This window comes from Dysidea avara, chromosome 12 (genome assembly GCF_963678975.1).
Source record: "Dysidea avara chromosome 12, odDysAvar1.4, whole genome shotgun sequence".
NCBI classification, from domain to species: domain Eukaryota; kingdom Metazoa; phylum Porifera; class Demospongiae; order Dictyoceratida; family Dysideidae; genus Dysidea; species Dysidea avara.
The window spans coordinates 8,175,802-8,191,379 of record NC_089283.1 but is presented as its reverse complement, the minus strand read 5'-3'; the positions used below and the strand labels follow the sequence as shown (position 1 = coordinate 8,191,379).

The 15,578-nt window shown below is 37.9% G+C and overlaps 1 protein-coding gene across 1 annotated transcript in view; it reads right to left on the bottom strand.

Moving 5' to 3' along the window:
* The window catches only part of LOC136240339 (nephrocystin-3-like), a 34,299-nt gene that overhangs the window by 18,201 nt on the left and 520 nt on the right, over positions 1–15,578 (bottom strand). Inside the window, exons 2-17 of the mRNA XM_066031289.1 lie at positions 15,455–15,561; positions 14,943–15,038; positions 12,964–13,046; positions 12,828–12,908; positions 11,806–11,878; positions 11,057–11,131; positions 6,973–7,131; positions 5,962–6,065; positions 5,208–5,328; positions 4,336–4,509; positions 3,846–3,943; positions 3,281–3,386; positions 1,724–1,800; positions 1,020–1,083; positions 762–839; positions 123–284 (exon numbers count right to left, since the gene is read on the bottom strand). Coding sequence (XP_065887361.1) covers positions 123–284; positions 762–839; positions 1,020–1,083; positions 1,724–1,800; positions 3,281–3,386; positions 3,846–3,943; positions 4,336–4,509; positions 5,208–5,328; positions 5,962–6,065; positions 6,973–7,131; positions 11,057–11,131; positions 11,806–11,878; positions 12,828–12,908; positions 12,964–13,046; positions 14,943–15,038; positions 15,455–15,561 — 1,658 coding nt within the window. The remainder of the gene's footprint in view (positions 1–122; positions 285–761; positions 840–1,019; positions 1,084–1,723; positions 1,801–3,280; positions 3,387–3,845; positions 3,944–4,335; positions 4,510–5,207; positions 5,329–5,961; positions 6,066–6,972; positions 7,132–11,056; positions 11,132–11,805; positions 11,879–12,827; positions 12,909–12,963; positions 13,047–14,942; positions 15,039–15,454; positions 15,562–15,578) is intronic.

Sequence of the window (15,578 nt, the reverse complement as noted above, 5' to 3'; positions counted from 1 at the left end):
GTGTGTGTGTGCGTGTGTGCGTGAGTGAGTGAGTGCGTATGAGCAATGTACAAAGAAAGGTGTCTCATATGTAACTGCATCTGTGTACATATAATTCCATTCAATAAAACCTCACAACATGCCTGGTTATGTGTGAAGGTGATCAGTCCCCCAATTTCCATCAAAATGTGTTTACTATGCAGACAGTGGTAGATGTAGCACCACATGGTGATGCTAATATCACACAGACTGAGTAACTCTGATAACATGATGCCATTCCTGGACCAGTAAATAAACTGCATCGCCTGTGAACAGGTAATTAATAATACATAATATGTAATACATAGTATAAAACAATACACTAATTAATGTATATAGCGTCTTCTGGTGCATACGTACATCACACAGAGTAGCAACTTAATGAACATATTCAAAGGTCATTATAGATCTATAAACTGTATTTGAACAGTTGTCAAAGCAAGATTATGGCAGGATGCGTTTTTTGTGCATTTTGCTTCTGTAAAAGCTTTCTATTAAACACACGTGGTGAAAAAACATGGTGACTATGATGAAAAGCCTTTTAAACCATCAGGTTTTCTCATATGCATCCTGAACAAATTACTTTAGTGGTCAAATTTTAATAGTACAGTGTATCTAAACAATGATACCCTATTAAGAAACTTCGGCTGATCTTGAGACTGCAGTATGCACATGCTGTATGATAACTTTCATTTCGAGAGATATAAAATTGAAGTATATACAATATCAAGCAATAGTGTTACCTTCTCAAATTGTGGTGCAAGTTCTCCAAGCCTCTTAGTTAAATCTTCAAGAATGTACACAGTCAAATCAGTGATTTCCTTTTCATGTGTAAATAATAAAACAATGCACGAGTATAGCAAACACATACAGGTACATCTCACTATACACACCACACACATGCACTCATGCATGCACACACTACATACACCATACTATATTACAACACACAAAACATACACATACGTACACACTAAACAACACATACAGGCTGTATATACCTCTAAATCAATAATAGTATCAATGATCTCATCTACTGCTGATTCATCGATGCCAACAGCAACACTACACAACAATTAAAAAGACATGTACCAAGTATTGAGATTACACAATAGAGTAGTCATATACTCTAATAAAACAGTCAGCTCTCCAGCAAGATACACAAGCAGTCAACATGTACACATTGTCAAGCATCTTGCATGGCATATATACACATTTATAAGATGTCAATTGACAGGGAAGGTGTACCACTGCATGCCAACATAAAAGCTCAATAGCATGTACAACAATATATCAGATTATGAGTGTTTTATTAGGGTATTCACTCAATATGTTAAACAAAAGCAGGAGCTTATCAATTTCTAACAAGTAGGCATGTGTTCCTACTATTTTGCCTCTTATGATACAACTCAATATCTATAATAACACTGTTCCGGTTGATCCGGGTTTCCATACATCTCTCAACATCTATTTACTTTACACTGCAACATTCCAACTATTCAACTGCTAAATTCTCAAGAGCCATGTCCTACAAAACTGTTTTGCAAATTACAACCTGGCCATCCATCCAGTGAATAACACAACACAGTACTGAAATATTGGCTCCTTAGGGATAAGAACATGGTATTCAAATATTTGAGACCGAGAATCACTTAAATGTACCGGTAATATGTAGTATCATGTTCATCATGTACTATGTTAGTACCTTGTGGCATGCCTTGCTGCCATTGAACACCACAATGGACTAGGCTCTGAAGGACCACTCAATGCCAATGATGTCATCTACAAACACAATTCAATAAAACACGTAAGCAACACTGGATTGGACAATTGTGCTTAAGATAACATTAAAGTATATACTTCTTGTATAAATTGTACACTCTTTGTACACAATTTTGTAACAATACGATCTCTTTATCCTCTTACTATATTCTATCTGATGAAAAGACAGATGCAGCAAAAACCTCATAAATAGGTACCACACAAACTAATGGGGTTGCCAAAGCAACAAGGTCATACACACAGTACATACGTGGAACACACCTCAGTTATCTTAGGGACCTATATAATTGACACGATCACTATCATACAGTACGATAGTACTGTATAGTAGGGACCACAAAGGAGTAGGCGTGGCACATGAAAAAACATCACCCAAAAACCAGCCTCACTTTTCTCAGACGACGATGATGGCATGTTGGTAGGCAAAACTAAGCCCAAACAAGCCTTCAGATCGACCTAAAATGCTTTCAACAAGTTGCTATACAATTTAAAAAAAAAAACTTATTTAATAGAATTTTCTAATGACTGACTGACTGAGTAACTGACTGATGCCTTCAGAGAAGCGCAACTCGATAACGGCTAAGGCTACAGGCCTGATTTTTTCACGCTTCAGCCCAAGAGGTGCCTTTTGGCATATCACAGTATGTACAATACATTCTTCATGGACTTATCAGTGTCCTCCTTTGTGTCCTATTCATCTTTGCTGACAGCGAAAAGTGTCGATTTGGCGGTAGCATATGATGGCTCCCCTTCATAACAGAAATCATTTGTGTTTTTCATAGTGGCTACTTTGATTGCAGAGGTGCTTTTCGAACAGTTCTTGATTCATACTATTGTGCAAATGTGATTGCATGTGCTAGCAGGTTGCTTACAAAACTGGAGAGAAATTACTGTGTCACATGTAAGGAACTCCTAGCTGTCACGCTATCTTCTGCTCCGTTCCTATCTTGGTAGCTTGAACATAGTTGACAACAAAGCGTAATGGATACTTCACTTTCAGACGATAATTGATACAGTATAACTGGGGCGCACAGCGCCATTTCTCTCTTTTGGTATGCAGCGGTGCTTTTTGAACAGTTCTGTTGTATAACGAACATAGCTGACAAAGAAGAGTAATGGATACTTCACTTTTCAGACAATAATTGATATCGCTGGGGCACACGGCACCATTTCTTTCTTTTGGTGCGGTAAGCGTGGGTTCACCAGTCATAATAATTATTTACAAAAAAAAGTTAACAAACAAGTACACAAAAAATTGGAATTTTCAACTAGAGTAGGGACCATAGCACATCAATAAAAAGTACTGAAACAAGTTGGAGTAGTGCATGATATTAAATCACAGTAAAACAATAAGAAGCGTATATTTTTTGTGTACTTGTAGAAAGGTATTCTATACTAAACAGCTTAGTGTTCAGTGAAACTTCATTGTACACACTACACAAAGACAAACGCATCAACAGATGCCTAACTACAAACTGACCTGTAGATCATTGAGAGTAGTTGATTTAGCCTCTTCCAATATATTAGTAGTCATGTCAAGTGCTTCATTACTTGTGAATGTGTGAAAGAAAAATTTAGTTAGTGCCCTAGGAACAAAGAAACAAAGAAGTACTCTAGCTTCAAACTGTGTACAGTATACGTACTGTACATGTTTATAATACAAGGATGTGTCAGCACTGACAAATAAAATAGCCACCACTGCCACTCACCAACCATTACAAATTCACCTCTGAAGTTAAGCACTCGCACATTTTATCATCCTACATGTCTGGACGAAAACATTTATCTTGTAGCCACTACTATTCTAAAAACTCGGCATGTACACCCCTAAAACAGTGGGCGTAGCACATGCTGTTAACATTATTTGATCCCAAACAGCTTAGGCAAGTAAACAGTCTGGGATCCAGAAACATGAAGATTGTTTGCTCCAATATGGAGAGAACATGCAGTATGTTGATTTCTTTGACATCACCAACTCAGGTAGACACAAACAGATTAAAGTAACTGGTTTCACAGTATCAAAGGTCACAGTTGTGTGTACTAACCTCCAGTTCTCTGGGTAATTGTCTTCGTTTGCAGTAAATATCACTTTGACATTGACCGGCAATGATCCAGTTAGAAAACTTAATCTAGTGCCACAATCCTAACACAACAATGAACACAACTTATGTACATAAACGTCCACATACAAATAATATTCATCAACTAAAGAGCATACAAGTTGCTTTCACCACACCATATAGATAATCTTTGAATGAAAAGTGACTGTGCTACTAGAGTATTTTCAGTCGTTATGAGATTTCACTGACAGTACAACTTGTATCAACCAAAAAATACAACGGTACTGTATGCATACTATTACAGCTACAAAGCAAATCAAATTTAATGTTATTTCTAAAAGACACCTTGAATACCATTGCACTTGTCCATGGTCCTAGTGTACGTATTGTAGTACTAGACATCTCTCTTCTAAAGACACTAAAGCGTGTCCAGAATAGATGGGGCTCCACCACATACACATACGGTATAACTTACTGCAACTAAGTCAGCGTTGTCAATGGCGATCACAATAAGATGGGAGAAGTCATTGCTTTCCATTGCATTCTTCAGTCGCTGAGAGGCTGCCACTGTCAACCAGTGGGAGAAACACTCTACCATCTCTGATGGACTAGTAGGTAACTGGCCAAAATCTGGATGACAATACTTAAGCTACAAAAGGAAGTTATTAAACACTAATTACAGTAGTAATCCATCTACACAAAAGCACACTTACTATCACATTGAACATCAAAAGTGACTAGTCATGGCCTAGTTTTGTCAGTAAGGACCCAGTGACAAAATTTATAGACGATGATTTAGTAGTACTGATGAAGTCATGAAATACATTTTGACATAGTCATTATGTGTAACAAGGTGCCCTACTCTTACTAAATGAAGTTGTATTGTAATACAGTGGGAACATACAGTAATACGGTGCAGCATGTGTGTACGTATACTAAATCAATCATTAATAAAACCAAATTACAGTAAATTACACTATAAAGAATACAAGGACACATACGTAACCCCTCCCCGTAACATACACGCAAACACACACCACACATACACTTGCGCACACACACACTTGTGCATGCACCACACACACACACACACACACACACACACACACACACACACACACACACACACACACACACACACACTACACATGCATGCACGCGCGCGCACACACACACACACACACACACACACACACACACACACACACACACACACACACACACACACCACACACACATATACACACACGCACACACGCACACACACACACACACACACACACACACACACACACACGCACGCACACACACACACACACGCACACACACACACACATACACACACACCTTGTGTAAGAACCTCCTCACAATCACGGATGGTTCAGTAGTATTACTACCTCCAGTACTGACAAAATGCTGCAACACTAACATGTTGTTAGCACCTGGGTAGGTCAATAATGAATCCAACCTGCAAACACCAAGTGTCATACTGTAAGAAAGCACTCTTTTTTGATGGATAATGTGGTAAGCATACATAGGTATGGGTGAGAAAGCAAACAGTTATACAGGGAGACAGACATATATGTAGATACCGGAAGTCATACGTAGTTTGATAACTGGCATAATGGTAACAAAAGATGGACAGATATACAAGTGTAAATACAATGGAACCCCAGGTAAGTATCCGAACCCCTTGGGACCAGGGGTGGTACATAAGTCTGAAAAGTCCATATCTCTGAAACTGTGTATAAATAACCTTAAAAATAGCATAACAAAACATTTGTAAAAATATTATTCAACTACCCTAATAGAACAGTCACTAGCATATGTATAAAATATACACCTCAACTAGCACAGATATGAATGAAATAGAAATCAAACAAAGGAGAGTAGTGCTAAGAATGGCTAGAGAGTGCTGGAATCTAATCGTAAAAGAAAGTAATCCACTATAAAAGTATTGTAACACAATTAAGCCGACAGCAACTGCCATCAAGCAGTAAACAGTACATAGCCGCTGCCTTGAGATAGGCTAACTGGCAATAAGGTTTTCAAACTTACTGTACGAGTACATTGATAATTAAGCTCTTACATCTGTACGTACCACTTTGAAAGGATTGTTGATTTTCCTGATCCAGGTCCACCCACTAACAATAATGGAACTGTTGTACTGTCACTCTCAATATGCTCACTCATTGCTTTAAAACACTATAAACAACACGTGTCTATAATGTACAGTATATAGTGAAATACTCAAAGTCCTAAGACAACATTTTAGCAATTGAAAATATGCTCTAATAAAGCAGTCAATTACATTGCAATTCCTGTATAATGTACAGTACGTATGCTAAAAAAATACTGCTTTTAATTTTCAATCAAATACACCCCAAGCACAGAATCTGCATATATATGTATATTTAGCTGTTCAAATCTTTGTCAACATTTGTAATGAAGATGAAGAGAAATTTCTTCAAGTAATTATTTACAGCACTTGAAAAAGATGCCCTGAAAATAATGCTGAAGTGAGAAATTAATATACCCCAGGGTTCTAAACGTTATGTACCATACACTAATACAAATTGGACTACTGTATAACGGGTTATTTTCGAAGGAGTTTAATTTCGAATTATTCGAAGAACACGACTTCTACGAAAATTCAACTCTTCGAATATAAAGCTGCCTTGTGCTAGGCTGGACGAATTCTGTTGGTCTACTAACAAAACTTCACATCTTAACGTCCCGAGTAGAAGAAATACAGAACGAACAGATATCTCATTCCATACCTGGTCAACAAAACTTTTCTTTAATAACTAACGTGCTGCTACTGGCAGCCACACCAACAACAAATCGATTGTGAAGATCATTCACTTCCCATTGGCAAAACAAAGACTGTGTCAATTTCAATAGGACCGGTACATGTGGTCACCGCCTTCACATAACGCACGCACTTATGAAACTATTTATAGTGGCGCTATGCAGGACGGTAGAATATTCAAAAATTAAACCTTTGAAATTTATTTTAGCAGCTGCTCTTTGAAAATTTCCCATTTGAAATTAACCTGTTATATGGTATGTCCAACATGTCCAGCATCAATTACGTACATACGTACAGTACCTGATCATAGGCAAACAATCCAGCAGAGGTGAAATGATTAATAGTACTAATCAGTTCATCTTGTTCCAGCTCATTTCTCATGTCTTGTATGTACGCAATGTGTTTCAGCTTGTAATCATCCTTCATGTCTTGATCACTTGTGTTTAGTACCTTGAGCTCCTAAAACAGTGGAACTTCTGTTAGCACCTACATACATATATCTCACTACCTCACAACAGTGGCCACCTCTTTATTATACAGCAGGTCCCAAACTCAACTAATTATAGTATACTCCTAACCTCATAAAACAGGGCTACGTACTTAACTTCATTATCACAGCCTAAAATCTAAACTTACTACTCGTACAGAGAAGTTGTACTACAGGGGTATTTGTGACTGCGCAATCAAACACACAGCACTCAGAATTGGTACATGCTGTTTCTTAACTAGGAAAGCTACCTACGTATAACTGAAAGAAGAGTTCTGGGAACAGCTGTAAAGATCTATAAATTGCACTAGAATACTTGGTATACTGAGTCATTCATGCAAAAACCATGTAGGTACGTTTGATCACAATGAAATCATATATCAACTATCAAATTAACAAGCAGGGGCTATTACTGGCTGTGACAAATGACTATTCAACTTTTTTTTTTTTAATGTTAATTTAAAAATGAAGTAGGAATCTATGCAATAAAAGTAGTGAAACAAGAGATGAATGATGGTGTTACAGCATAGCTCAGTGGGAAAGTCCCTACTTTGGCACAGAACCATTTTTAAATTAACAATTTTTAAAAATACTAGTTTGTTTAGTTTTTTTTGTTGTGGCACAACTAGCTACAATGTAACTTGTATTATCCACATCTGTAGGTATGGGGAAGGCAGATACCGTCACTTATAAACATCTTGCCCATTTGCTCAGTGAGAAGTGGAGTTCCCCATATTCTGTGGTTATGGGCAGGCTTTGCTGTAGTTTGGGGTTCTCCTTGCTGCACCCTTCAGTAATGTGTATCAGGGGATCACGTTAGATCCAAGCATCCCTGTGTTCCTCCAGCTGTTGACCTTGCTGTTGCTGAGGGGCACCTGTCTCCTTTAGAACAATAATGTAAGATTTTATATTCTTTCTCTTATAAAATAGCTATGTCTACCAGAACAATGTAACTTGTACCTGTTCTATCATACATGACTGTTGTATTAGAGTGAATGTTGTATTAGAGTATATCTTGAGTCAGCCAAGGGGTGTGCAGCTAGCTAGACCAATGAGGAGTAAGGTGATCTTGTTTACTGTTAACTTAAACAATGTTCGGATAAAGCTTAGGGTATTACCCATGTAGCGTGGTCCAAACCGTATATTCATAGGATATTTCGTTTACGAGATATGTACGTTTGAACGCATGCATGTAACAAAAGCCAATATATTGGCTTTCGTGTTTAACGGAACACTTTTCTTTATTAACATAGGGGCCAAAGGGTAACTATGAATATACGGTTTGGACCACGCTACATGGGTAATACCCTAAGCTTTATCCGAACATTGTAGCACGATCGAGCGTGAAGTAAGGCCACTATGCGTTTGAAAGAATTTTCGACCGTTTTAAAGACGATAATTGCTACGATACTACCTGTCATAAAGGAGAGACGGAATAAAGAAGGTTAGTAAAAGTTATATGATGTTGTAGATCTATCCTTTGTGAGTTGTTTAACACAAACCACGAAGGAATAGGTTGTTCCTACATGGAGTAACAGGAGCCCAAATTTATATGTCAAAACGCGTATTTTTCGTAAAATAACTTTCGTTTTTAAGAACCAAAGCCAAAATATTGGTTTTAGGGGCCAAGCTAGATTGTTAAGAGGTGGGGTCCATACTCTTTTGCTATTAGTCCACCTAGATCTTTATTTGGTGGGCATGGTCACAAACCTATCGCGAACCGGATCTCAATTGTGAAGTTGGAGATATCTAGCAAGTGTACATCTGCAGGGACTGAAGTGCTTCTGAAATCCAGCTCTGAAATAATTTTGTGGCATCTAAATATGCTGCTGAAAGAAAACGTTACAGGTTTTTGCAATTGAATTCGTCGCCTTTGCAATTGAATTCGTCCCGTTTGCAATTGAATTCGTCGGTATTGCAATTGAATTCGTCACTATTGCAATTGAATTCGTCCCGTTTGCAATTGAATTCGTCGGTTTTGCAATTGAATTCGTCGCTTTTGCAGTTGAATTAGTCGGTTTTGCAATAGAATTCGTCGCGTTTGCATTACAATTCGTCATAAACAAAACGGATCCAAGAAACCAACCCGTTCATTAAGAGATGAACTATTTATGCCTTGGAGAGTTACACTTGAGACACTAGAAGGTAATTGAAGCTGGTAGTACGCGAAGTTGATAGCTGTCTGACAAGTTAATTAGCTTGCTCGCGAGTGACCACACCCATCGCGAATGGCGTAGTAGAGTTTGGAATGTTGTTGGAGAGGCTGTAGAGGAAGAATTATTGCCTTATAAAGAGTTGTTTACTACTGTTGTACTTGAACAAGTTCTTGTAGCAGCTGCTACATCATGTTTTCATGTTTGCTCCAGCTGCCATTCTTGTTATGGACGAATTTAACTGCAAAAGCGACGAATTCAATTGCAAAAGCGACGAATTCAATTGCAAACGGGACGAATTCAATTGCAAAACCGACGAATTCAATTGCAAACGGGACGAATTCAATTGCAAACGGGACGAATTCAATTGCAAAAGCGACGAACTCAATTGCAAACGGGACGAATTCAATTGCAAAGTCGCCGAATTCAATTGCAAAAACCTGTAATATGGAAAAGTAACGCCTTGATATGGTTTCGTTGGATGAAGCAGCCTGATGAAAACAAAAGGAAAGACAAGGTGCAGAGGGCCTATACTCGTCGGAACCCCAAAAGTCACATCCCACTGGTGAGTTTTTTATTGTGGCATAAAATGGCGACCGTGCGCTGCTTCGGTTGGCCTCTAGCCTTGCGACTGTGGTCAGGCAGTGAGGCAGTCAGTGAGACTAAAATTAGAGTTTTGGCGATTAAAAAAAAAATTCTATATCCAGCCACCTGTAAGTGTTTTGTTATATTTAATGCTGTATTATGTATTATATGGACTAGTACTATTTCGTAAAGGTGATTTTCGTCGCATAAAATGTCTCTAGGATGATTTTTGAAGGTGGAATTTTGGGCAGCTCGCGAAATTTTTGATCCCTACTTAAACGGTACGGTAGTACTGTTTGATTAGAGTGACTTCCTTGTGTCAACGTGCGTTCTATTAGTAACTATCAGGCCTTTATACAAAAAGAGAGCACAAATAACTATTGCTGCTTAATGTACATTAGGAAAGCTGTTCCCAACTTTAAAGAACAGTTTGTGGTGTTAATTAGCATTGTTACTTTATTTGTAGCTAAGTATACAAGTATAAGGAAAAATTAAGAATCTTAAGCTCGATTAGGGATCACAGAAAAAAAGTTGGGAAACAACAGTCATGATCCCCAATATACAGTACCACTGTACTGTATGATACGTGCATAATTCCTGTAGTAGGACACGAATGGTGTCTTACTGGGTAAGTACACTTAGCCACAGATACTCTATGGACTCCAGCAAATTGTAATCAAATCAACTATAAACTAAGACATGCAGTGTCAGTGGATAAAGGGCCTTCAGGATACCTTGGCTCCATCTGGTGATCATTAGTAGCATATAAGTCTAAATATAAAAACCCGAGCAGAAGCATATATATTAACACTACAAAAAATTACACTTTTGAGATTGAAAGGTGGGGTATAACATTAAAGGAGGACAGCAGCATTAAATGGTGGCTGTGGTAATCATCTCTTAACATTCTTCATGGTGGCTGCTCTTTGTCTTTCTAGTCTTAATGTGCCACTGTCATCTATTGCCATAGTTCATCAAGCAGGAGGTATAAGTATGAAGTTTAGTAAGCTTTTTAACATGAAACAATTGGGCTCGTGTGCATACTTCCAACCATCTCAAGCATACAAAAGCCAGCCATCTCACAGTATAAACAGTGGCATTCTAAAGGAGAACCTCCTCCATGATGTACAGAGCATTAATTTTAAAAGCACACATGTACCTTATGTAGGAAGGATTCCACATCACTTGCTACTTGTTGGAGTCCCTCCTCAACACTCTTCGCAGTTTCTATAATCTGGTAAAATAGTATATTACAACATGTTGTAATGTTTAAATATATGTTAATACGTACACATTAGAGACTATACTCCCAGTGTCAAACACCATTTGGAAATATAGAGTACTGCATCAACTTTTCTTGGCCATATAAGGGCTAAAGGAGAGCATCCAAAATCACATGACTGAGAAATTCTGGTCGCTTTTTACTAATATGCAACTCTCAGATGTATTATATAAAGCCACACATTTAATCAAGAGCAAAATTGCTCCTAATTAATATTAAGTTTTAAACCAAGTAAGCACCTTCCCATGTGTCTAGCATAGCATTTAAAAAGCCTTCACTATATTCACAAGACTTCATTTAGCTTGAAAATTTTCTTTCTCACGTGGGTGCAGAGAAAAACCAGGCAAATCCCCACAGGAGATCAATCAAATGCTATAGGAATTATAGTAAATTAACAGTTCACAACAAGCACGTACTGTAGAAAGGTTGGCATTCGGTGAGTGAATTCACTCTTGGTATTACAAAGCAGAATGTCGACATGTTATGGGTCCCTTCATTTGGGGTGTAAATTTTTCTTAGGGAGGTTAATTTTATTATAAGGTCAATACCCACTGCACTCAAGACCAATCACCATTACACAGAATGTGTGAAGTATCCTCTTCCAAGAGACTTCACAAAACACTCACCTTTGCAAACTTCTTAGCCTTCTTCACTCTGCTAATCAATCTGCCTGTCCCGGATCCACTCAAATCAAGTGACCTATATACACAGAAAGCAAGACTACTTTAATAGGAGTACAATGAATCCTATAAACAAGTAATTCTGTACAACTGAAATACAAATATGGCTGCTGTGTATAATAAGAATATTCTGCAGCGGTGTAAGCTCTAGTTCACTATTGCAAGTATTTTTGACTCAATGACCTTCGAATCCCATTGAAGCAGCTTTGCTGCCTTAATCAATGATTGCCCGTGACTATACCGTAACCTTAATTCGCATACAACAATTACAAAGTGGCCTGTTCTGTGTATTCATATGTAGAATTACAATAATCATGTCACTAATAATGCTGAATTTCACCCACAACTTTAGTGTATGTACAGTATGGAGATGCATGTCCGTAGAACTCAACATGTCCCCATACAAAAGGAGTTGTAGAACATGCAATTACATGAACAATTTTAGAATCACTAATGGAGTTTGTTGACATGTGTCACAAAAGCAGCTAGAGCCTGTTGAGCAATAAATTACTGTAAGTCATGATAAAACAAATATTATAGCTTCCAACACAAACAGTAGAAACCATTTTGTCTGACACAACAAGGAAACTGAAAGCTTCTTTAAAAAGGTACCATGCAATGATAAAATACCACATAGTGGGTAACCTGTGCAAAATCCAAATTTCAGTGAAACTTGCAAATTGACAATAAACTCGTGTTTGAACATTGTATGCTTTGATTGTTAAAGGTTTCATTACAATATGGCATAGTATCTCTAGTAGGATAGTGACTAATAATCCAAAGAATTACTGAGCATTGTGTAGAAATTGTTCGTGTCTCGCAATAATTTATGCTGGAGGCCTTAATTGTTTTGTAAAATTTGGACCTTGCACAGACAAACCGCTGCACAGCATAACACTCTACCAACATGCTTATGTATGCATTGACACAACTAAAACATAAAACCAAGATAATTGAGTACCACTCACCCTTGTGGACTATGAAAGAAGAAGACAGCTGGTCTACCAAAGCTATTCAAGTAACCATGTTCATATTCCAATTTTGTTTGACTATGTAGATAGCACAAAAATTAATATTGCACACAGTATATTGTCCTGTGCTTACTCAGTAGATGATGACCCCAAAAGAGCAACAAATATGTGACAATTCTGGCACACTTCTTTACACACTTCCAAAAATTGGTCTTCCTATAGCAGTACAAGTACACACAAGTGCACAGTAGGGATATAACACTTCTTAAATCCCAGTGCATGGGAGTATCAAAGCGCCACGCTGGGTTATAACTACCATACAGCTAGACAGAGCAGCGCTGCTACTGTACGATATATTAGTTATCACCCAGTGATAACTAACTTATCACCCTGTTGCGGAGCCACTCAGTCTCTTTCGTGACATCATAATAACCGCGAATGGCATTGTTTACCGATGGAACAAAGAGCCAAATAAGGAAATATTGATACAAAAGACAACAATACAGCACTTAAAACTACCTAAATCTTACAAGAAAACTGTTAATCCTTTACACAATAACACTACAAGTTACCAATACGATAGTTTAACAAACGTCAAGAATAGTACGTGACGATTTTCGCTCCAGCAATCACTCCCAACGGTCACTATGGTGAAGAACTAACTTCCTCTAGCTTCATCGTTCTATCTTGGACTATGGTAGCCACTTGTTGGTCTTTATTTTTCTCTTGCACACCACATGACACCACTATACCAATTTCTGACGAAGGCGAATCGTACCTGGAACCGCTGCTTCATAACACCGCCCTTCGCTACAGTTTTGTAGGCAGTATGTAAGGTCTCTCTTGTGGCTACGAAGTAGAATCTCCACACAATTCGGACGAAATCTTGAGCACAGTGACAGGAACTCAAACCGGAGCTTAATTTACTATCCGTAAACTTCTGCGCACTCCCGCGCACTGGGATATAAAACAATTATATCCCGTATACTCGGATGATATCATTGTTATTACACTCGTCCTCGGCTCCGCCTCGGACTCGTGTAATATCCGCCTCGGGCTTGTGTAATAACAATGATATCACCCTCGTACCGGGATATAACTATAACTTATTGTTTTAATATCGTGGTTTGTTTCAGTACTTTTTATCAATGTGCTATGGTCCCTATTCTAGTTGTAAATCCCAAAATTTTCTGTGTACTTGTTAACTTTTTTTGTAAATAATTATTATGACTGGTGGACCCACACATACCGCATCTGAAATGACACCCCAGTTGTATCAATTATCGTCTGAAAAGTAAAGTATTCATTACGCTTTGTTGTCAACCTGTTACACAGCATTACAAATCAAGAACTATTTGAAAAGCACCTTTGTAATCAAAGTAGCCACTATGAAAAATACGGATGATTTTCATTACAAAGGGAATTGGATACCACATGTCTGGCTGAAGCGACGTCAAACAGTGAAAAATCAAGCCCATAGCCTTAGCCGTTATCGAGTTATGCTTGTCTAAGGCATCAATCAGTTACTTAGTCAGTCACTAGAAAATTCTGTTTAATTTTTTTTAATTCCATAGCAACTTTTTGAAACCGTTTCGGGTCAATCTGAAAGCTTGTTTGGGCTGTACCTAACCAATACTGCTTCATCGTTTTCAGGAAAAAAGTGAGGCTGGTTTTTGAGTGACTTTTTTTATTGGCCACGCCCACACATTTGTGGTCCATACTGTATCATTCCTAAGATGAATAGCTACAACACACAAGTAATTAGAGGTGCACCGATAATCGGATCGGCTATTGGTTATCGGCTATATCAGCCTTGTTTTTGCATATCGGTATCGGATCGGTAACATGTGTAAACAAGTAGCAGATACATAAGCATCTATTTATGGGCACTTTTGCTCTAGTAATACCCTAGCAATGGCTGTTTATGTAATGTCGGCTGTTGATTACAGTCCCACTCTGTCACTTTATAACTAAATTTAGAGTGCAAATTATTAGAGAACAGGTCTATGTTACCATATCGGATCAGCTTTGTTTATCGGCTTGATAATATTATTTTATATCGGTTATCGGCTAAAAGTCATATCGGTGCACCTCTACAAGTAATATACTCACATTCATTATTTCACTGTGTGAGTCATGCCTTAGTAACACTGGTACTAGTGTGCAACCACCTTCCTTACACACTGACTTCAAATGGTCTACATGATTCTAACATAGAGACAGCAAAATGCCATTATGATAATACTGAACGTGTATATCATGCATATTGTACATACAGCTATACCAAACAGTTTCAATGACACAGTGTATAAACATAACAGTACAATATGCCTCCATGATATCACAAACAGCATATAGGTACGTAGAGTGTAAACAGATTGCAATGAGTGACCAAGAGTTTTTGTCTAGAAACACTATCATACAAGAAATGATGACAAGGTGTGTATAAAGGTCATCAGTGCTCAGGAATGCAAAAAAGAGAAATGAAGGTACAGTAGTATTTATTTATTATCAATTTTGTCACGTCAATTATAAGGCAAACAAATATTGTACCCATCACAACAGCCAGAAAACAAATATCATTAGCCATTCACAACATCCTACGTACACAAGTTCACGCTTACTCTTATAAACATGTTTGCTGCTTGCTCCATGTCCTTTGGTGCTGAGATGTACAGTTTCAAGCACAATGACCAGTTAACATGCATTTCTGGACTCCAATTAGGTATCTCTGGAAAGGAATTCGTT